We start from the raw sequence: 23,334 nt of genomic DNA on the forward strand, positions 1-23,334 counted from the left end.
TTGGTCGTTCATAGCACAGTGTCTCTCTCCTTTCTCTCTGAAAAGTCTCCTCAGTCCCTCTCATCGCAGCCCTCCATTGGTAGAGCCACTAACTCTTGGAAAATTAGCTGCTTGCTCAACCTTGGTCCTATATTTTATTAGTGTCTTAGATAATCAAAAATTTTGAACATGCTTTACGAAATATATCGGAAGTTTGAAAATTTTGGTTTAGCTCAAGTTTTGAAGCCTTTCATTTCTCCTTCAAATTTTTGTTTATCGTATTTTATAGGCACAGGATGTCCTCCCTATGACAAAGTGATGGTGAGAGGAGGGATGTGTGAAAATCCTCCTCTCTTTTTTATCCCTTTGGTTTGTATGTGATTGATCCGTACCCTCAGAAAAATAATAATAATAATAATAATAATAATAATAATAATAATAATAATAATAATAATAATAATAATAATAATAAAGAGAATATTGCTATTGTAATGTCACAAAGTTTCCTTTTACCAAAAAGAAAGATGTAACAGAGTTTTCTTTGTCGAAACAAGAAAGAAAGATTCACCGAAATTTTCTTGTATTCTATCAAATTTTTTTTTCTTGTATTTATTACTTCTGAGTATTAATTATCAAGGTGAGAATATGGTATTTTTGCAAATCAACCTTTATATCTTTTTTTTTTTTTTTTGGTAACAACCTTTATATCTATTAACCTCAAGTACTCCTTCGATGACCGTATCCAAAAACTATACATAATTCCCATATGGCAATTAGCATTTTGGATCCCGTACGTAATGATTAATTTTCTCTTCGAAATCCGATCGGGAGTACGCATACGTTTCACACACGCGCGCACACAATTACAAAGGGTAGCATACGTTGCGTACACAGATTGAAAGCGCGAGCAAGGAAGAGGAAGTTAACCCAAAAAAAAGCAAGGGGGAGGAAGGGATGGGGCTGTTGTCGAACAAGATCAAGAGGGAAGAATTGAACCCCGGGGATCACATATATTCATGGAGGAACGCCTACATCTACGCGCATCACGGTAAGTTAATTCGCTTCTTTTGAAACATTCTCTTCTTTCATAATTTTCTCCTTGTTCGTGCATTTGCAACCGTTCAAAATTACTAAATTAGGGTTTTTCGTTGCTTTCTCTTTTCCCCTCGTTTGAAAGAACTTCCCTTCACCCTTAACCTTGCTAAGTTCTTCATTCGAGGTTTGATGGAAGGAAGGAACAGAGAGATTAGATACTGCGAACATGTCTCTATAGGAAGGGAGAACGGAAACAACTGTGGTGATGTCGATTAAATTGATTAACTCTATTTCATTTATACGCATAAAGGGTGCGAAGATGGACATTGCCTTAACTAGCACTTAGTTGGATTTTGTATTTCACCAATTTAATTACCAAAAGAAAACAAGGGAAATTATTGGACTTCCTTATAAATTTTGTACTCTCCTGCTTGCTCAAAGTTATTATTAGTCAGCAGCAGCAGTTCATCTCTCCGTTGGATGGGAAGCTGACACCTTGAATTAGTCATGTGTCGAGTTTTGAATCTCATCTCCGTTGTATAGGCCACAAGTTAGAACATCTGCCCTTGTTTTCTTGCAACAGGTTGACCTGAAGTTGGGCCAAAGTTCGTGAAGTTGTTGAGCTTTGAAAAATCTACATGCCCTTCTGAAAAAGAAAAAAAGAGAGTCAATTTAGCTGAAACTTTAGCAGATTGATAGATGATCACATGGACAATATGTCCACAAAATGGAGCTAGCCTGAATGAATTTTTATCATGAATCAAATTATGTGTCTAGAAACATATTCTTTTATTGGTTGCACGAAAGCTGGGATGCTAGGTTTATGGTCATACGGCCATGCTGATACCTAAATATGACAGTGCAAAACTTTCAATGTTTGCAGTGTCATCTTACTGAATGTTTGAAGGGTAAAAGAGCCATTCACATATGAGGCAGTCAAATAAAACATTCTCGAAGGATATCCCTACTTGAGAAGCACAAGAGGTAGTCTATGGTGAGCAAGCCTCACCATTATAGCATATCAAATCCATTAATGCCTAATGCATGGACCACTAAGAGAGGCATGAATAATATGTAGCCATATACATCACATGCCTACAAATTTAACTCTTGGATTCAACTATAGGATATCAACCTAAAATGACCTTAGGAGAAGTGGTGAGGAAATACATGCATATCTTAGGCCTTGTATCAAGTATGAAGTCGGTTACATGGATCCTTACTCTCGAATCAGCTCTATTCAAGGTCATACTTAATGCAAAGCCTAAGCTATGCATGTCTTTCCTCATCACTTCTCCCAGAGTCATTTTAGGTTTGCACCTGGCTCTTTCGGCTCCTTCAATCTGAATCAAATCACTCCTCCATGCCGGAGCATCTAAAGGCCTCAGTTGAACATGGCCATGCCACCTCAAGCGACTTTCACGTAGCTTATTATGTATCATATCTACTCTCAAATCAATTGTAATTTGATCATTGCTTAGTTTATCCTTCCTAGTTTTGCCATACATCCATCTCAACATTCTCATCTCAACTACAATAAATTTATCTATATGATGCTTTTTAACAGCCCAACATTTTGCACCATTTATTAGACAAGTCATACCCTATCCAACAGGATTAATACCAATCTTGGCCATTTAGATTTCAGTTACTATTTTTTTTATTTCCAAATCTGTAAGTTTCTATTTTAATTGGATTGTGTTTCATAAGGGGTCCATCTCCCACGCTAGAGGGGTTGTTTATGAAAGCTATTAATAAAGACGATGATTGAAGTTCGGGAAAAGAATGGCTGTTATGCTGTTATATTGTGAGATGCATGTCTGTGGGATGCATAAACCCTAGTGGGGACTACATGGGTTAGTGGAATTCTAACCTAGGTTCGATTGGAAGGCTCAACCATATCCTTCTTCACTCTTCTTTTTTATTTTTTCCCCCTTTGTTTGTAGTTTAGTCCAGATTTTTCTGTGGTAAGATTTTCCTCACTTGTTCTGTCTATCAAATCACTGCACTTTCCATTGATTTGATCAATCTCTTCTGTCCTGTTCTGTTGCAGATTTCACATTTGATATGTGTATAATTTCTAGTTACATACAAGTCTCAGATCTTCTTCTCCATGTGACTTGTGTGTACTGTTCAAAAGGAACTGCAGGTTTCTAAATCTGTGTTGGGAAAGTTGCTATTTTTTTGGTCAGTGCCGTAGGTCCTAATCCATTCGTTGGATTGGACCCAAACTTTGAGAGCTTAACCCACAAATCATGATGTCCTCTCCTCTTTCTGTCTTTGCTGAAATGGAAATGAAGATGTTGACCATCTTTTTTACTCTTGCCCCTTCTCCTCAATTGTCTCATAAGAGGAATAGAAGATGTCGACCATCTTTTTACTCTTGCCCCTTCTCCTAAATTTGGATTGACACGACTTTTGGTGGATCTTCTAGAAATTGTGCTACCATCAATCACATTCAGATGGAGCGAAGACATCCAACTCTAGATCAATTTGATGAGATTTGAAATGCCAGTTATTTTTATGTAAGCTCCAAACTTGCTTCTCCTCATCACCGTAGAGTTAGGGATTCCCCAAGGAACAGGTTCATTGTTCCCCCATGTGTTGTGCCCCTTCTCTTGGCTAGTTGTTTGACCATCCCCCCTTGTTTCCCCCGTTTGTATATTCGTTCTTCTCTCTTGGTCATGAATTTTTATTCATCCAAAAAAAAAAAAAAAAATCCCAGTTCTGGTTCAATTTTCTGCCCCGTGATATTGATTGTCCCTGAGAATCCTAGCCTAAACTAATAGGCTCCTTAGGATTCTATCACCAACCCTCATTTTACCCAAGCTTGGGACCGGCAGCAAAAACATTGGGAGAGTTCACTTTGACTGTTGTAAAGATCGATATATTTTTTATATTCCACTTGTCAAATTTAATGGTCAATTACGCCTTGTATGTGGTTTCCCCTTTATTTTTAAAGGTCCATGTTTTTCAAATAAAATTTACTTTTTCACATAATTTCTGAAGCAATATTCTGATATGTGGTGATATCAGATTGGACTAAAAACCCATATGACATGGGTATTATGTCCACAGAGTTTGAGCCAACTGAACTGCCATTTGGTGGATGCATTGATGCTGTAGTGGCTTTGGAACAGTTAGTGCAGGAAACCTACTCCCTAATCTGCTGCATGCTTCTGTTGGTCCATATATTCACTCTCTCCCCCCCCCCCCCCAAAAAAAAATAATAAATTAATTAATTAATTGACATCTTCCCTTTTTTTCCCCCCTATTTGACTCTTGAATCTCTTGAATATTTGTATTTTCGTTTGTCATACCATCACTGTAATCTTTGATAAGCTATGTGCCATTAAACTGCCAGGAATATATGTTGGTGAGGATAGGATAATACACTTCACCCGAAAAGCAGGCCAGGAGGTTGGTACAGGTACCGTCTTGGACCACATCATCTTCAGCTCCTCCCCCTCTCCTTTAGATACTCCTTGCCCAAGATGTGGTGATCAGTCAGTTTTTGATGGGGTCATTTCTTCCTGCATCGACTGCTTTCTCTCTGGTGGTGATCTGTACCTTTTCCAATATGCTGTCTCACCAGCTTTCTTTCTTGCCAAAGCTCGAGGAGGGACTTGCACGCTTGCTACTTCTGATTCTCCATCTGATGTCGTTCACCGTGCTTCTTACCTCCTCCATAATGGCTTTGGCGTCTACCATATTTTCAAGAACAACTGTGAGGATTTTGCAATCTATTGTAAAACAGGTTTGCTAGTGATTACCAATATCAGTGTGGGACGGAGTGGGCAGGCAGCATCATTCCTTGCTGCTGCCACTACAGTCATGGCTTCACCGCTTCGGTTCATGACCACCAGTTTTATGGGATTGACAGCCGTAGGTTGTGGTTTGTATTGCATTAGCAGGTTTGTTTCTGATATTGGAATACGGCGGGATGTAGTAAAACTACCAGTGGAAAGGCTTGTGGATCGGCCTGGATTCGTTGAGTCAGATGCTGCAACAGAGGTAACAGGAGAAGAGTAGTAGCTATTGTACCCAGTTTGTGCATGCGGTATGCCTTTCTGAATGTGGCCTGGGTTTTGTTCTTTTAGACTTTAGAAGTGAAGTGTATTTGGTGGCAGAAATGGCTACCCTCTCTTCCTCCACCCCCACACTCCTGTTCCCCCAGTTTTTTTTGTTTTCAACGTGACCCTTTATTTAATTTGTGTGTGGACTCTAGTAGTTTGTGTAAAAATTATATCTGCTCCCATACCCGAAAAAAAAAAAAAAAGTATATCAGCTCCTGTTTTCTTTACATAGCGCACAGAATTAAAGCTATGAAAAGCGGAAAATGTCTTGTAGAATGTCATGCCATATATCTACCATGGCCCTTGGCAGCTCTCGCCCAAAACAGAAATGCATGTTGGAGGCTGCGTCGGACCAAACCTATAGGGGGTGTTTGGTTCAAATTTTCCATCGAACCACATTCTAGGGATTCAGGATTCTGGATGTAACTCTTTGGAACAAATTTTTTCTGAGTGAAAAACTGTATGGTTACCTTGATTCTGTCAGTTGAATTTGGGTGAAAAACTGTTTGGTTATCCTGATTCTGTCAGTTGATTCTGAGTGAAAAACTGTTTGGTTACCTGTGAGTCTGTGAACTACATTCTGTTAGAATAAAAAAGAAAAAAAAAATTCAAAAAACAAAAATTTGTTCCAAACATGGACTTCTTTATTTATTTTGTTCTTTTTCTTTTTCTTTTTTCTAGTAATATGTAAAAAAAGAGTGGCACTCGTGAGCCATCAATTCCAAAAGTGTAGTAGATTATTATTATTATTTTTAATAAATAAATATATTTAATTGGCAAATGGTTGTGGTATGTGTAGAAAAATAGGAATGCGGAATGTTCGGAGCTCGGTGAATGTTCACGTAAGTGATATGATTGACACGTGTTAAATATGTTAATCCTACTAATAGAGTTGTAAACAGTGACAACTCTGTTTAATATTATTAATATTTAAATAAATAAATAAATAATAAAAATCCCAATATAAGTGGACTCCTCCTTTCATTCCGCTTAGAAATATTGATCCTTTCTTTCTCTCTCTCTCCGTGCTTCTTCTTCAAGATTGTTCCTTCTTTCTTCCTCCTTTTTCACCGCTCTCAAATCTAGTTGAAGTTTTGTTTACCAATTTCAGGGAAGATTTGCATCCATGGTAAATTCTCATAAGTTAATAATATCTACCCAATAAGTAATAATAAAATCATAGATATTCAACAGCTTTGTTTACTTTATAAATTTAAATTTGTCTTTTGTCATACATGCAAACTTTACTGTCCAAATCCCTTCCCTGATGATTAATATGTAAACATGGTGTTTGGATATGTGTGGCCAAGTCTCTCATATGCTCAGTGCCTGAAAATAGTTATGTTGATTTTTTTCTTATCTCATCCTATTTTGAGAGAGAGAGAGAGAGAGAGAGAGATGATGATGATGATGATGGCGGCTGTAGAAAGAAGGAACAACGTTGAAGAAAAAGCAAGGAAAGAGAGAGAGAGAGAATTGAGATTTCCCAACAAAATCGAAGGAGGAATCCGCTTATATTTGATTTTTATTTTTTATTTATTTATTTATATAAAAAAAATATTAGACAAATTAAGTAACCACGTCCGTCATCTTTCCACCCTAAAAACTAGGAATCAGTTACAATATAAAAAACTAATAGATGGTTTAGATTAATCTAAACTTAAATGGACGGTTAATATTAAAAGAAAGTGAAAATAAGATTGCAATACGTACGTCCTGCTACCACTCGCCCTATTAAATTGAAAAGGAAAATAAGAAGAAAATTACAAGGCATGATTTTAGTGCATGGCATCGGAATAGGTATCGTGCATCTAAAAAAAAATTAATATAGTATTGAATCGTTAATTTTTTCTTAAAAACATGTTTTGATTTCTTTATCTAATGGTTTTGGGTAAGTATTAAGCTTTTTTGTATTTTATTTTTTACGTTATTTATAAATGCCAACTATTTAGTTTGGAGACATACTAAATCAGACCAATTCGATAGATATGATCAGTTTAATTCATTATACTTAGAACCATGGTTGGGAGGATTTTAGAATGCACCCAATACATTGGCACCCACTTATTCTCTCCTTAGTCTTCATTCCTTACTGACCTAAAGTCAAAAATGTGGAATGGACATGTCTACAAGTTTTTATTTTGTTGATGTGGATGTGGAAGGATCTACTAACTTATTGATCAAACAAGAAGTTTGAACTTCTTTTTTTGGTATATTTTATTCAGTTTGGTATGTGGTTCTATATAGGAAAATAGGTCATATTACACGTGAATCTCAGTCACAGGTCATATTACAATGAGCTCAGTCACATGTCACATTACACATGTGAATCTAACTCTGTTCTGAATTTTAAATTCTGAAATCTTTCCATTGATTCTGAATTTCAGGGGTTATTTTTCATATCCATATTTAGATTAGGACAGTTCCATAACTTGAGATCCATGTCTTGTTATGGTCTTGTTTCTTTCTCTATGATTCTAGAATTTTCTTGGTTTTCATGTGGTCAGAAACACTCTATTCTGAATTTCAAATTCTGAAATCTTTCCATCGATTCTGAATTTCTGAATTGGGCACTTGGAAGTTGTGATGTGCCCAATTCCCCATAAAGGGTGCTAGTTTCATTGCTTGTTTGCTCCTATTAGCTGCTGGTTTTAAATAATTGTGATCAAAGGACCTCTCATCCTGAAGCTTCCTTGGCATAAAAGATAATTGATTTGTTGGATTGATGAGTCAAGAGCTTAAAGGAGAAAGAGAATAATCATTACAAAAACTGGTCCAATGCAGGTACTAACATGTAATAATCCAAAAACATAGCTGAGCCTAAATTAACTATTACAATCCAGGTACTACCAAATGATAATGAATAAAATATCATTACAATGACATCAGCCTTTTCTTTTCCAAAAAATTCCAACTCTCCTATCAGAGTTCATTCTACACTTTTGTCTAAATCAAGTTTCCTGACTGTGTCAAGAACATCTCTCAGCATCCTCGTACGGTCCTTCGATTTTTTAATTGCATCGTTCAAGTTTCTTTTGATATAGTCTGATGAAAGGGAAGGAGATGATGAAGTTGAGGTTTCCGAGCATTGGGAGTTTGGACCGAGGTGGAGCCTGGTAACTATGACAACTTGGGCTTGAATTTGATATCCATTCGAACATTCCACAACCTTTGTTTTCAACCTATAAAGCAAATAGAATCATCTAATAAGAATTTACCAAGTAGACCACTACAATGGGTAGTGGGAGTTATAGCAGGAAAACATATTTACATAACAATAACTTGAGATCATGAGGCAATAAGCTTCTTATTCATTGGAAGTTCCTGAGATTTCAAGATTTTATATTGGTTAAAGGGTCATGAGAATGAGGTATACAAACTGAAAGTCGGGAATTTGGGATAAATAGTCATTTTTATCTTTTTTTGCTTTCCCCCTTTTGCATCATGACAGGAATTTTGAGGTTTCAGCAAAATTCAATATTTGTTCGAATTCAATCCAGTCTTGGATTTCGTCCTACACAATATAATCTTCCCCTGATGGAGAATTCTAACGACATTTAAACTACAAATGGAAAGTACAGTTGACACTTATGAGAACTAGGATCAGCATTGGCTGGTCAATTCATATTTTATTTCTAGCAGTCCACCTGATTTCAGTTGAATTGGAATCAGAATCAGCGGAGACCGATTCTGTTGACAATTTCGCTTTATTACACTTCAAATTTATATGTCGAACTTACATTTAAATTACAACTCCTAACAAACAATAATACCATCACAGACTAATAGGATGATAGTCTTCACCCCATAACTCCCTTATCATCTGGGTTGGTGCATGCTGTTAAAAGTGCCATGTGCTTCTTTCTATTGTGTCAATTAATGAAAGTATTTACTATCAAGAAATATAAAACTTCCACACCATCCATGGATTTCATACAACATTAGTCTCATTAGAAATATAGCTGAATAGCCTTTCAAATGACACCAAATCATGCTAGATGAACAAAGCTTTAAACCTCAAAATATTGTGCTTGAAGAAGTGCACAAGTAGTGCCCAAGACTCAATTTCAACTACTAAATAAAATAATTACATAAAATACAACCAAGGTTAGATCATTAAAAAAAAAAAAATCCATATTAATATTATAATATCTACTTCTCAGAGCAAATCTCGAACAAAAATAGTAATCCAAATGTACCAAAAGTTGAAGAAATAATATAAAAATTCATCAAGTCATGGATTTCGGCATAAAAAATGACTGTCAAGATTCAGAATTTTATTTTTACTTAATAAATACAAACTTTTGAAATGAGGGACTAAAATGGCAAAGTGAGAAGAAGAGGTTATCAAATTAAACATGGATGGGACTGATATCTGCAAGACTTTGCAAAAGATGTGGAGTCTTTTCTGGACTGGATCTGCCTGCAGCTACCCGATGAACTCAGAAAGGATGTAAAGTGCATTGAGAGAGGGAAAAGGGAACCTCTCTTGCAGTTAGTAAAAGTAACACCATATGAATTCAATTTTAGGTACCTTATACACCAGTAGAAGCTCTCTTTTTCTCATCATAATCTTTGGTATACATGCACTCTTCGGAGCTCTTGGGATGGATAAGCACTACACCAGCAATAGAGAAAAGGGGGAAAAGTAAATATATATTCTCTCCATTTGTATTTAATTATGTGAGGAATGTTTCTTCTCTTCCATGAAGGGGTTTTGCCTGTAATTCTAAATATTCCTGACCCAATGAGTTTCCTACTATATCCATATACTCCTAAAGAACCAAAGGTTTCATTCAGATCTACTGGGTGTTTTTGCTTTTGAAATTTCTTGAGGATGATTTAAATGGCTAGATCATTCTGAACAATAACAAAAAATACCTTAAATTTGAGCTTGTAGTTCAGCAAAGGGAAAGGAGAAGCCCGTAAGACAGAGAGCTCAGCAGACGATTCTTGTGATTATGTCTGGAAACGAGAAAGAAACAGAAATTGTGAGGAAGATGCAAAGAAAAGAAACGAAAGACCATTTTCAACAAGACTGGAAAAAAAAAAAAAAAAAAAAAAAAAAACCCAAATCTAGGGTTTCGCAGCTGGATTTGAAGAAGATAAAGAACCATACCTACAATCAGGAAAACACCCCTTTCTTCAGTCAATCGACAAAGCTAATCCCTGAATCTTGCACAATGAGGAAGAAAGATAAGTTGAAAACCTAGATATGAAGTTAAGAATCTGAAAGATAACGACCAATGACTCCATAATCTGAAGTAGAAGAAAAAGACTCCATAATCTGAAGAAGTAGAAGAAGAAGAAACATGCGTACAGTTTCAGAAATCTCACCTGCGTTCGGTTTTCAGAAGCCTGTGTTCGTCTCTCGTCGAAGGATGGGAAAGGTGAAAATCCGATAAGTGAAATCACCCTGATTCTGGGTTTTTATAAGAACCCTGGAATCAAGTGATTCGATCCAAGATTTACTTAACCAGGTTATGTTGGTGTACGATGTCTTGTATTCCGTTGCAGTTTAATCTAGGAAGTACTACTGGTACAACACCTAGATAGGTAGGACGGCTGTCCCGCTAGCTTGTTAGCAGGCCGTGGGGGTTGCAAGGGGGGAAGGAGGCCTCCTGCATAGCAGAGGGTGTAGGGAGGCGCAGCCCTCCACTCGAATTTTTTATTTGAGGGCAATTATGTACTTTTTGAATTAGGGTTTTTTTGCTATATATTTGTAACGAGGGTTTCTTTCTCAGTAATGCAAGCAATACTGAGAGGTGTGAGGACGAGCGATGTAACTCTATTCTCCATTGAGAGTGAAGCAGGATCTCATCTCACCGGAGACATAGGCAACCTTGCCAAACCTCGTAAAATCTGTGTGCATTGTTTGTTTTGTTTTTTCCATTATCTTTTGCATCATTTTAGGGTTGCGTTTCTACAAATTGGTATCAAAGCTTTAGGTTTTCGTTTTCTAGGGTTTACTATCACGATGGCAGGGAAGGGATCGAATGTCAAGTATGATATCGAGAGGTTTAATGGGAAGAATAATTTCACCCTATGGCATCAAAGGATGAAGGATCTTCTGATACAGCAGGGTTTGGCAAAAACGTTGTTGGAAAAGTCGAAGAAACCTGCAAAAATTACTGATGAAGATTGGGAAAAGATGGAGGAAAAGGTGGTAAGTGCTATTGAATTAAATCTTTCTGATGATGCCCTACAATATGTTGTGGGTATCGAATCTACACCGCAATTATGGGTAAAACTTGAAAGCATCTACATGACGAAGTCCTTAACAAACAAGTTGTTCGTGAAGAAGTAATTATATTCTCTACAAATGGAGAAAGGTACAGATCTATTAGAGCATCTTAACATGTTTAATCAGATCGTAAGTAAACTTGCAAACCTGGAGGTTAAGATCAAGAATGAAGACAAGGCGTTCCTGTTGTTGTTTTCGCTTCTAGAATCATATGATCACCTAGTAACGAATCTCTTGTACGGGAAGGAGACCTTTGAGATGGATGAAGTCGCAGCTGCCCTCATATCCAATGATACAAGGAAGAAGGCCAGTAGTACGAAATCTCAAGGAGAATGTCTTTTCGGAGGTGACAAGGAGCAGGAAAGAGGGAGATTAAATCAAAATGGATCTGGGAAGAGTCGATTGAAATCAAAAGGGGCAAAGAAAAAGGTCTCTTGTTACTATTGCAAGAAGGAATGTCATCTGAAGAGAGAGTGCTTGAAGAGGAAGGCGGACTTAAAGAAGAAAGGTGTAGATAAGGCATCTGAGGAAGCTAGTGTGGCTGACAGTTCAGATGGAGATGATGGAGATGTACTCTCTATATCATCAGGTAAGAATCAACCTTCTGATTCTTAGATTTTAGATTCTGGATGTTCATATCACATGTGTCCACATAAGGATTGGTTTGATACATATCAACTATATAATGGTGGGTCTATCCTAATGGGGAATGATGTTGTATGCAAGATCATTAGGATAGGCACTATCAAAATCAAGATGTTTGATGGGATAGTAAGAACCTTAGCAGATGTGAGATATGTACCAGAATTAAGGAAAAACTTAATATCTTTGGGGGAACTTGACTCAAATGGCTGCAAGTACATAGCAGAAGGTAGAGTTCTCAAAGTTATTAAGGGTGTTATGGTTGTATGAAGGGACAGCTAACAGAAAACCTATACAGACTTATAGGGAGCACAGTTACAGGTGGAGCATCTGTGACTACAAATGCAGTATTTGATACAGATGATACCTATCTGTGGCATATGCGATTAAGGCATATGGGAGAAAGAGGATTGATGGAGCTTCATAAAAGGAAAATGTTGAAGGGAGTGAAAACTTATAAACTGAACTTCTACAAGTATTGTGTGTTCGAGAAATAGTGCAAGGTCAGTTTTAAAACTGCAAAACATAAAAGTAAAGAGGTGCTTGATTATGTACACAGCGATGTATGGGGTCCTTCAACAACAAAATCTAAAGGTGGGGCAGAATACTTCATGACCTTTATTGATGATTACTCAAGAAAAGTCTGGATCTACTTCATAAAGCATAAAAGTGAGGTGTTCACCAAATTTAAAGCATGGAAGGCTGAGGTAGAAAGGAAGACAGGAAAAAAAATTAAATACTTGAGAACATAAAATAGAGGAGAGTACACATACAATTCGTTTCTAGAATTGTGCAAAGCTGAAGGGATTACACATCACTTCATAATTCCAAAGACACCACAACAAAATAGTGTAGCTGAAAGGATGAACAGAACACTTCTAGAAAGAGCTCAAAGTATGAGGTTGAATGCAAGGTTGAGCAAGAGATTTTAGGCAGAAGCAATGAACATGACATGTTTTCTCATCAATAGGTCTCCATCAAAAGTGATTGATTGTAAAATTCCTGAAGAGGTATGGACAGGAAAACCAGTAGATTATTCTATTCTAAAAATATTTGGTTGTCCAGCCTATGCGCATATTGAGAGTGAGCAGCATTCCAAGTTAGACTCAAAGTCTAAGCAGTGTATCTTTCTTGGTTTTAAGAAAGGCGTAAAGGGATTCAAGTTGTGGGATTCAAGTTCACAGAAAGTTATGGTTAGCAGGGACGTTGTGTTTGATGAGTCTCATATAGTAAAGTCAAATTACAATTCACAAGCAATTGATGAAAATAAAGAAGGTTCTACTGTGCAGGTGGAGTTAGGTGAGTTAGAAACAATAAAAGAGAATGAATCATCAAGTGACTTATCAGGACAACAGGAAGCAGTAGAAGTTTCCTATACTGTGAAAAAGGGTAAAGGGAAGCGTACTCACAAAGCACCTGTGAGATACAGATTTGAGGACATGGTTGCATATGCCCTCACTGTAGGTACAGGTGATCCATCTTCCTATCATGATTCTTTAAGTGATGCATAGCATGATAAATGGATGGCAGCTATGATGGAGGAAATAGAGTCTCTACAGAAAAACAAGACTTGGGAGATTGTACAAAAATCCAAGGGAAGAAAAATCATTGGGTGTAAATGAGTCTTTCATAAGAAAGAGGCAGCATCTGAGAAGGAGCGTGAAAGGTATAAGGCCAGACTTATATCCAAGGGCTATACACAGAAGGAGGGGATAGACTACAATGAAATATTCTCTCCAGTGGTGAAACAGACTTCGATCAGGGTTCTACTTGCTTTGGTGGCCATGGATGATTTAGAGCTTAAACAACTTGATATGAAAACTGTATTTCTTCATGGTGACTTGAATGAACAGATTTACATGGAGCATCCTGAAGGTTTCAAGGTGCAAGAAAACGAAGATCATGTTTGTCTGCTTAAGAGGTCGCTTTATGGTCTTAAGCAATCTCTTAGGCAGTGGTACAAGCGCTTTGATTCCCACATGATGAAGATTGGCTACACAAGAAATGAGTATGATAGTTGTGTTTATTATAAAGTGTCAAGTGATAATTTCATTATTTTGTTGATGCTTTATGTTGATGACATGCTCATTGCTACAAAGAACAAACATGATATAGTCTCTTTAAAGTCTTTGTTGAGTACTGAATTTGAGATGAAGGATCTTGATGCTGCTAAGAAGATCCTTGGCATGAAAATCCTTAGAGATAGAAATGTAGGTAAACTTTGGGTAACTCAGAAGAGGTATATTGAAAAGGTGCTAGAGCGTTTCAATATGGAAAAGGCTAAGCCGGTTAGCACTCCTTTAGCTGGCCAATTCAAGTTATCTGAAAGGGAATGTCCTACAACACATGAAGAGGTGGAGGAGATGTCTCAGATCCCTTATGCTAGCGCAGTTGGGAGTCTCACGTATGCTATGGTTTGTAGCAGGCCGAATTTGTCTCATGCAGTCAGTGTTATTAGCAGATATATGAGTAATCCAGAGAAGGAGCATTAGAATGCAATTAAGTGGATCTTCAGATATTTGAACAAGATTAAAGATATAGGTGTTATGTTCAGTGGCAAGGGAAGTTCTATAAAATTGGCAGGTTATGTTGATTTCGACTATGCTAGTGATTTAGACAAGAGGAGGTCTACTACAGGGTATGTGTTTACATTGGCTGGTGGACCTATATCATGGAGAGCGATGCTTCAATCTACAATTGCATTGTCTACTACAGAAGCAGAGTACATGGCGGTAGTTGAGGCTACCAAGGAAGGAGTCTGGTTGGCTGGACTGGTTCGTGAGTTGGGGTTGGAGCAAGGAGGTACAGTGTTACATTGTGACAGCCAGAGTGCCATACATCTTGCAAAGAATCAGGTGTTTCATGCAAGGACAAAGCATATTAATGTGAGATTTCACAAGATGAGGGAGCTTGCATCAGAAGGCAGTATTCACTTGAGAAAACTTCATACATATCTCAATCCTGCAGATATGTTTACGCAGCCAGTTACTACAGAGAAGTTCGAGTCCTATTTGGATTTGATTAATATTACTCATTGTTGAAGATGAGGGACGCACCAAACAGGTGCGGGTTTGTACCTCTAATGAGGTACAAGGATGAAGATGTCTACAGGTTATCTTTACAGGAGGCTCGACAGAATTCAAGCCAAGGTGGAGAATGTTGGTGTACGATGTCTTGTATTCCGTTGCAGTTGAATCTAGGGAGTACTGGTGCAACACCTAGACAGGCAAGACGGCGGTCAATTATGTACTTTCCGGATTAGGGTTTTTTCGCTATATATTTGTAGCGAGCGTTTCTTTCTCGGTAATGCAAGCAATACTGAGAGGTGTGAGGACGAGCGCTATAACCCTATTCTCCATTGATAGTGAAGTAGGATCTCATCTCACCGGGGACGTAGGAAACCTTGCCAAACCTCTTAAAATCCATGTGCATTGTTTGTTTTGTTTTTTCCATTATCTTCTGCATCGTTTTAAGGTTGCGTTTCTACAGGTTAATCCAATTAAATCGCCATTTCTAGTGTAAATGGGTGATTCCAATGAACACCATGACTCCGGATCACTTTTTTGTTAATGTGAACCAAACAATTTTTTTTAATGAGAAACACGATTCCAATGAACTTGCTCCATGTAGTCCCTCCCTGCTAGGCTGGACCTCCTCCTTGAGCTGATCCTGTGAAACTAAAGTCCATAATATATACCACGAAGAAGGGACCATTTTTAAAGAGAGCAGATGCCTATCCTCTTTTTGGTCGAATTCCAACCTATCCTCAGTAGTTAGGCCAAGGCAGCAACTCTATTTTTGAATATTCATCAACACTTGGAAAGGATTCGGTGCAAACTAGATTTTTTTTGGGGGGTAAATGTTCAAACTTGATTAATAAAGGAAGACAACCGAAAAGGTACAGGTTAGAAGACTGACCTACAATAATGTTTTGGAACGAAATGTGACCGAGACATGGAGCTGAAATTTTTACAATCTGTAGAGCAAGGGTGCCCTGCAAACCATATTTTCTTGGGAATTGCGACCATTTTTTTCGGAAATTTGAGAGGTTTTGTACTCCCAAATGAAGTAGGCTGTGATACTTGCCATGCAAAAGGAACGATGGATTTCCAATTTGGAGAGGTTGGGATTAGTGATTAAATGCTTCAATTGATTTACAGTTGTGGATATTTTCCATTTCTGTTAGCCTCAAGTGATTTCGGCGTAGGAATCCATGAGTCGGTTCATACCCTAATGGTTGTCTCATAATCTACTTTCCTACGGACCAGGTTTTGAGATTCAATTGATCGTAGTCTCTGAGCTTGTGGAGTGGATATATTGGTATGTTTGGTTGCATTACTTTCCTGTTAGAACTGAAAACAGACAGCCGTTCCCAGAAATTTTTGGAGCTAGCGCTTGGTTGCTTTCCCAAGGAAATACTATCACACATGATATTGTGAAGACGTAACCCCCAAATGTCATTCCGCAAAAAACGGTGGAAAACATTGTCTGGAAATCCCTTCCTCACTTTTCCATTGTCCATTCAAATGAAGCCTAGCAACAAAGGGAACTCGCTCTACCTGCAGTTTTCCCTTTCCACAATCTTCCCTGGAATGCAACCGAATACAGAATAAAAAACAGTGAAGATGTTCAAAGTGCCTTTTCAGTTCAAAGCAGCTGAGCATTTATAGCTCGAGCACATGTTCGTGGTACAAAGTGAATTTGATAGGGACATATTGCTTAACAAATATGAGTTGGGAGGCAATTTTTTTTCTTCCGCTCTTCTCATTATAATTCACAAAATGAGAAGCCAAATAACTCTATAACCAGCGCGGCGAAGCTCTACGTACAGGAATCTTCAACAAGACTAGAAAACCCACAGGAATTTGACTCCTTGAAGTTCCATCTCTCAATCGGTGGGGGCTGTTGAACGTCCAGCAACTGGATAGTTATAATTGCCACATGATACAGCATGTTAAACCACAACATTGCAGCTGGTGGTTGGTTGTACAACTGTTGAGGGAACCGACGAACCAACAGAAAAGACTAGTAGGTTTGTCTATCCGAGCATTCTGATGCCCTATGCCCAGATTGTCCACAGTTGAAACATGCCCCTCCAAAGCTTCTGTTGTACACAATTCAGCAGTCATATCAGGTTTGCATTTTGTTGTAAAATGGTGTCAAGGAAGCATGAATTCCTTGAACAATTGATGTCATAATCATAACCTCTTCCTCCCGCCCCAAATTATTCCCTCAGCAATAAACTCAAACAACAGAAATAATTGTAAGGGAAAAAAATATGGAAAGTATTAAGATGTGATGCGGCATTGCTCAACTGAATCATGGACTTATTAGTCTAAAAAATTTTAAATACAAACCTCATTTGGGAGCATTTAATCACTAATCACTAATCCCAACCTCTCCAAATTGGAACAGACGAAGCAAGAGAGAGGGGACGGTCAACAAACCAGGTCACACGCAGCCGGCTGCTCCACTGCTATATGGTAATTCAATCACCAATTCTAATTAAATATTTTTTTCTGATTTAGGGTTGCTTCTACAAATATATAGTAAGACTCCTAATCATATCTTAAAACAGGATCTGCAACTCAAACTAGGAAACTATCCAACGTTATCTAACTTCCAAAATAAAATAAAATATTACAATATTAACCCCTATTGGACCAGAAACCGTCCAGTTTAACTGGTTCATCTCGATCTGGGTTTTCAGATCAGGTCATGCTGGTCCAGCCACACACATGCAACTGCTTCAGAAACTCACCTATTAGTAGAAGTCCTCATTTCAGTGTTTTAAAGTCTGATTTGTCTCTTCATTCCATTATACATTTTTCTTCCAGGAGTTTAGGGTATTTTAAGCCCTTCAAGATAAATAAAATAGAACAGATCGGTTGGAACAGGAGGATCAGCCGATTGAGCTCAGTTCAGGTCAGGCTTCAGCATTAAACATGGGGGCTGTGTTTTACATGATTTTTCATAGAACTGGGCATAGGGAAGCTGCAAAACTGGAGGAGAAGAGTCATTTTTCCCAGACCTCATGGTTACTTGCATCAAATCGACATTTGATACACAAAAAACTCCTAATTTTCATAAAATACAGAGCATTGCAAGTTTTCTTATTAAAAACTGTTAATGCACTTCTTATCATGAAATAAGGGGTTAGTCACAAGACTCTCTAGAGTCTCAACTCCAAGTAAGTTTCTCACATATAAGGTAGGTAGATTGAAGAGAAAGGAGGGAGGGGGGTGGAATGAATTTTGAGTCAATCCTTGAAGGAGATGCAGTGGGGAAAGTAAGTGGGAAGAGACGGGGTTTCAGTGTTTGACAGAATTAATCCTTGAAGGAGAAGTCCATCAATATTAATATTGAACCAAGGGGCTTTAAAGAAGCATTGGAGTACACGAAAGGAAACTGAACTTTAAGGCTAGGATACCATGACATGGCTGTTTGACAGCTATTCTTTTTCTATGATTTCTTTTCACATAGCCTTCTTTTCCATGTTTTCAGATTTGCAGGCACATTTTTGGATCTCCTGACATTCTTCCAAAAAGCAATCAAAAAGTTTTTGAACATGTTTAATAAGCACAATTTCCACATGCACACGTACACAAAATATCTGGAAAATATGGATGCCAGTAGGTATCAGGAAAAAGAGGGATGAATACCTTTCTCTACTCCCAAAAGATGATGAGCGATTCGATCGCCTACTACTGATTAGCCAATCATCGTCATTCTTTCCTGAGTTCTGAGACCAACTGTTGTCAGTTCTGTAGTTCCTGCCCTTGCGCTGGAAGACATCAGAATCCTGAGCACCTAAACCACGGGAACCTCTAAATCCTCCCCTTTCTCTTGGACCTCCTCTGCCACGTCCTCTGTTAGAAAACCTACCATTATTATTGCTAGGCCGGCCATCATCTTCGAACCCAGGTAACTTCAAAAACATGCATTAAAGATGAAGAAGACTCAAGTTAGCCGCCAATATTTCTCTCACCCTGCCCCCTCTTGATAAGCATTATCCAACCAACAATTTTTTAATCATATTACAACAACTAAGCCCTTTCCCTACCGAATGGGGTCGGCTACTTTTTAATCATACTGAAGCCAGAAATACAGTACTCAAAGCAGATTAAGCGAATGGACGGTCCAAAAAAAAACTTCTTGTTTGCTCACTGAGTTGACCAGAAGAAAAATTACACGTCCTTTTTTTTTTTTTGCTATAAACATTACACCTCCATGGGGAAGCCATACTATATAAGAAACAATGGCTACTGGACAATTGCCAGAGTACTTAAGCAATGCCATCCAGAAACCACTACTCCAATGATTGAGCATAGAGCAATTTTTAGAGGGCTCTTTTGCAAGATTGGGAGTAGAAACAGGTTCATAAGAAAACGGATTTTTATTTCACATTGCTGACTACACAGCTATGGTTCACCACAAAACGGGCATTAAAGCATCTTGTCCCACTACTGCCCATTCACATATCTAGTTTTCAATGAATTTCTCTACCAATCCTTGGTGGAAAGAGAGATATTCTCAACTAAGAATTAGACTACATATAACCCCCCCCCTCTTACCTATTTTCTATTTCAAGGTATGAAGTTCTGATGACCAACTACATGTTAAAGCATAGAAGAGATGATGTTTTTAAAATGGAAAAGTAAACGTTGATGGTCTATCACTTACCTGCTCATGAGTTATAAGATACCTAGACGAACTGGGTTGGGAAAAACCACTCAATTGTGCCAGTGCTGCCGCAAGGGCACCTGGTCCTTGTTCTTCTATCAATTTTTCTGCAGTTGGGATGAAGAAACCTATAGATTCTCGATGAACCTCACTGAGAGTAGCTACAACTTGCTCAGCAGAACACTCTAAAACTTCTTCAATTGCTGGCGGACTGATAAACTCAAAACTGCAGCCCACGTCCCGTTCAAGGGATTTGACAGCTCTCCTCTGGCTACTAGTAAACATCAGAATAGCATTACCTTCCTTTCCAGCACGCCCTGTTCGACCAGAGCGATGAACAAAAGTTTCTGGATCACTGGGAAGCTCATAGTGAATAACCTGGATGGAGGGAAAACAGGCACAGAGGGTCACAAGCTTCTCAATGTACAAAATATGAGATTGACTTGAAACACAAATGTGGTCAACTCCATGTTAGGACTGAATGTTCTAAATTAAAAATAGATCCAAAATATTCAATCACTCGAAACACAATGACCAATTCTCATGGATACTGTTTCAAACCGACTTGGCGACTTCAAGATTGGCCATAACTATGTAGAACACATATTTAACCATCATATATAAACTACCCAACGATTGTTCACAAGTAAGGAAGAGGATATGAAGATTCATCCGTCTACCTTCGTGAAACAAGTACCCTTCCACCCTTTCATTTTTTGAGCATGTTACCTGAGTTGTCTCTCAGTTGGTTTTTTCCATTTTTTTCAGAGGCCTCTCTTAGACTACCTTTCCCTCAAGTCCTTTATCACATGAAGGTAAATAATCAAGTAAGCTAAAGTGAAGCAATAGTGATGGTTTTACAAAAAAGGAGTACTTAAACTACAATTTTTTTTTTTAAGGAGTGTAATAGTATTAACCTAATAAATCAGCAAACAAAGAGAGAAAGGAGGAGGATAACCAAAGGGCGAAAGGAGAGAAAGAAGAGAGAAGTCTCTACTAGGAATTAAAATCTAGCTGATAGCCATAGTGTATAGTAAATAGTTAACTGAATGTGCAATTACCAATAAGGGCATAACTTAAATCAACCAATCAAAATACTACCAATAATTCACTAACACTACCAAAGATACCCTCAAAAAAGTGGTAAACCCAATAACACTTGGCACTCCCCCTCAAGCTAGAGCACGGATCTGCTGTGGCCAACTTGGAACTGATCACCAAGAAAGGCAGGCCTAAACGCCTTAGTAAACTTATCACTGAGTTGATTGCTGGATTTAACAAATGGAACGGAAATCAGCTTTTGCATTACAACATTCCGCACAATGTGACAATCAACTTCAATATGCTTAGTCCGTTCATGGAATGTAAGATTACTACCAACAAGACCACCTCCAATAGATGGTACAACTTACAAATGGGTGGATTAATAGGTTAGATCACCAGTTGGGCCCGCTAGTGCCAATTGGGAAATTAACCCAATAATGGGGAAAAACCCATTCATTTTCCAAACAGGCCTTAGTAAACTTAAGTTACCATATAAAGAATTATTAGCAAAACCATTTAATTCCAACCAGGCCTCAGTAAACTTAAGTTACCATATAAAGAGTTATTAGTAAAACCCATTTAATTCCCACACAAGCCTCAGTAAACTTAAGTTACCATAGAAAGAGTAATTAGCAAAACCCATTTAATTCCCCAAACAAGCCCTAGTGAACTCAAGTTATTATATAAGGAGCTATTAGCTCATTCATTTCATTTCCTACCAAAATTTCAGCCTCTATGGATGATTTCCCTTCCCGTATTGTTGTGGAATTATTTAAAGATGCAATGTCTAGGCCTAGATTCCGCTTTTCTTAAGAAGCAAACTGAGTCCCTGCTGATGGCATTGTTGAAAGTGGGGTTTCTCCGTCTGTGTTTTATGACCGGGTTCTGTTGCCCAGGCTGGTTTCCTGTATTTTTTTAATTAATTTTTCTAATGGAATATTTTTAGCAAAAAAATAAAGAAGCATATATCTATCAAAATAGCATGTATACAATGCTTTTATTAAAAAGAAGCAAAATAGCATGTATACAATGCTTTTATTAAAAAGAAGCCTCACAAGCTCATCTTATAAGATTATTGTTTAAATCAAATTATCAATGACATCAGGCATGTAAAAGATTTCTCAGCAAACAACGTAATCTGAATGGGAATTCTTCTTCATGACCATATTTTATTGGCTTACTTACAGCTTGGTTTCTCAGGATCACCATAAGAATTAGAGGGCAGAGCCACCAAACAGGGAGAGAAGGATATTAAAGTGTGGCTAGATGCTCAGCTTGTCTCCCAAGTACTCAACAAGGTGGGAGGGTGTCACTAGGCCTGGGATATCTATCCCTTAATGCTATTGTTCCTCAGTTACTAAGTGCATGCCTTCTCTTGAATCTTTTGGATCTTTCAAGAGGGGTTTATGAAACATGTAAAATGGCCATAGTTGTCATGGCATCGTCTAAGAGCCGATTTGGCATCCGGAGGAAAATTACTAGCACCACCGATTTTCTTGAGTCACGACTGGAGTGCGCCATATCAAGATTGGCGTCGCCAAATCGGCGCCATGGATGCGATATCACGATTAGAGTACATAACAGTCGTTTTTTGTACGCACCTTTTTTGGTTTTTTTTTCAAGTTATTAAACCGTGATTCTCTTTTTTAGATTGTTATTGGCAAGTTAGTGGCAGGTGTATTATGCTTCCATACACGCCACTAAATGTGAACAAGTGTAAAAGCCCAAAAGGCAAATTTGTCTAAAATCCTCATTCCTCAGCCTCTCGAGTCCTCGACTCTCGACAGTAAAGTGTGAAACCCTCGAGACCTTAATTGTGAACCCTCAACAGTGAAAGTGAAACTGTTCTTTGTTGCCGGCTCCGATAACTCTCGGTACTCTCCGACGAGTATTCATCTGGCTCCGACAGATCACAGGTCATGGCATCCTCATTTTCCGACAGGTCCAGGGTAAGTCTCTACGGCTCTACTCCTTTTCTTCATTTCTTCTTCCTTAATCCTCTTTTTTTTCCCTTTGCCGACTTTCGCTTCCTCTTCGTCTTCAATCTTCAGTCTTCAATTCTTCTTCTTCGTCCGTAACCCCTTTATTTGGCCAACTTTTCTTCCTCTGCTTCACTCGTCACTTCTTATTCTTCTTCTTCTTCTTCCTTCTCCGTAATACTCTGTCCCCCCCCCACTGTTCTTCTTCTTCTTCTTCTTCATCTACAGTCTTCTTCGTCTCCACCTCTTCTTCTTCTTCAGTCTTCTTCTTCAACTCTGCAAGACTGCTACTGCAAGTCTTCAATAATCAATAATGGTTAACAACAAAAAAAAAAAATATCTTTTTCTTTCGAATTTGAAGGAACCTAATTTCAAATCATTACCAGATTAAATACATCCATTGAACTGCAGTTCGGCTGATAAAAAAATGCACTTGTCCATTGGTAGAAGCTGCATATATGAGACCTAAATTTAGTTAAGCTACTAGTAGTCAAATGTTGTTATCTAGAAAAAATTTCCTCATAGGAACTTAGGATAATTTCATTTCTTCTCATTTATATTTAGAGCCATAATAATCAACCATCTTGAAATTGTTTATCGCCTGGAGTCAAAACCCTAACACTAACGCTAGAGAAAGGGTACCGGGACGCCG

At 38.0% G+C, this 23,334-nt stretch overlaps 2 protein-coding genes and 1 long non-coding RNA gene across 4 annotated transcripts in view; 1 reads left to right on the forward strand and 2 right to left on the reverse strand.

Moving 5' to 3' along the window:
• The first annotated feature begins 814 nt into the window (after positions 1-814).
• Positions 815-5,317, forward strand: LOC122092115 (protein LEAD-SENSITIVE 1). Its single transcript, XM_042662432.1, has 2 exons — positions 815-1,027; positions 4,379-5,317. Exons 1-2 carry the CDS (start codon positions 934-936, stop codon positions 5,044-5,046), a joined length of 762 nt encoding a protein of 253 aa, XP_042518366.1. The 5' UTR covers positions 815-933; the 3' UTR covers positions 5,047-5,317.
• A 2,495-nt stretch (positions 5,318-7,812) lies between these two features.
• On the reverse strand, positions 7,813-10,709 carry LOC122092056. 2 transcript variants are annotated; one of them, XR_006144079.1, is made up of 5 exons: positions 10,428-10,709; positions 10,210-10,265; positions 9,972-10,055; positions 9,625-9,708; positions 7,813-8,272 (listed from the first exon to the last, which is right to left on the reverse strand). It is a non-coding gene; the product is annotated as an uncharacterized LOC122092056 (long non-coding RNA). The 2 variants fall into 2 exon arrangements; XR_006144078.1 differs by having other exon boundaries at positions 10,210-10,259; positions 10,428-10,694.
• A 5,751-nt stretch (positions 10,710-16,460) lies between these two features.
• Positions 16,461-23,334, reverse strand: part of LOC122092151 (DEAD-box ATP-dependent RNA helicase 3, chloroplastic-like) — a 29,335-nt gene continuing 22,461 nt past the window's right edge. The window contains exons 6-8 of the mRNA XM_042662484.1: positions 19,660-20,037; positions 18,639-18,904; positions 16,461-17,080 (exon numbers count right to left, since the gene is read on the reverse strand). Coding sequence (XP_042518418.1) covers positions 17,002-17,080; positions 18,639-18,904; positions 19,660-20,037 — 723 coding nt within the window. The 3' untranslated portion in view covers positions 16,461-17,001. The remainder of the gene's footprint in view (positions 17,081-18,638; positions 18,905-19,659; positions 20,038-23,334) is intronic.

The sequence above is a fragment of the Macadamia integrifolia genome, chromosome 10 (genome assembly GCF_013358625.1).
Source record: "Macadamia integrifolia cultivar HAES 741 chromosome 10, SCU_Mint_v3, whole genome shotgun sequence".
Lineage (NCBI taxonomy): Eukaryota > Viridiplantae > Streptophyta > Magnoliopsida > Proteales > Proteaceae > Macadamia > Macadamia integrifolia.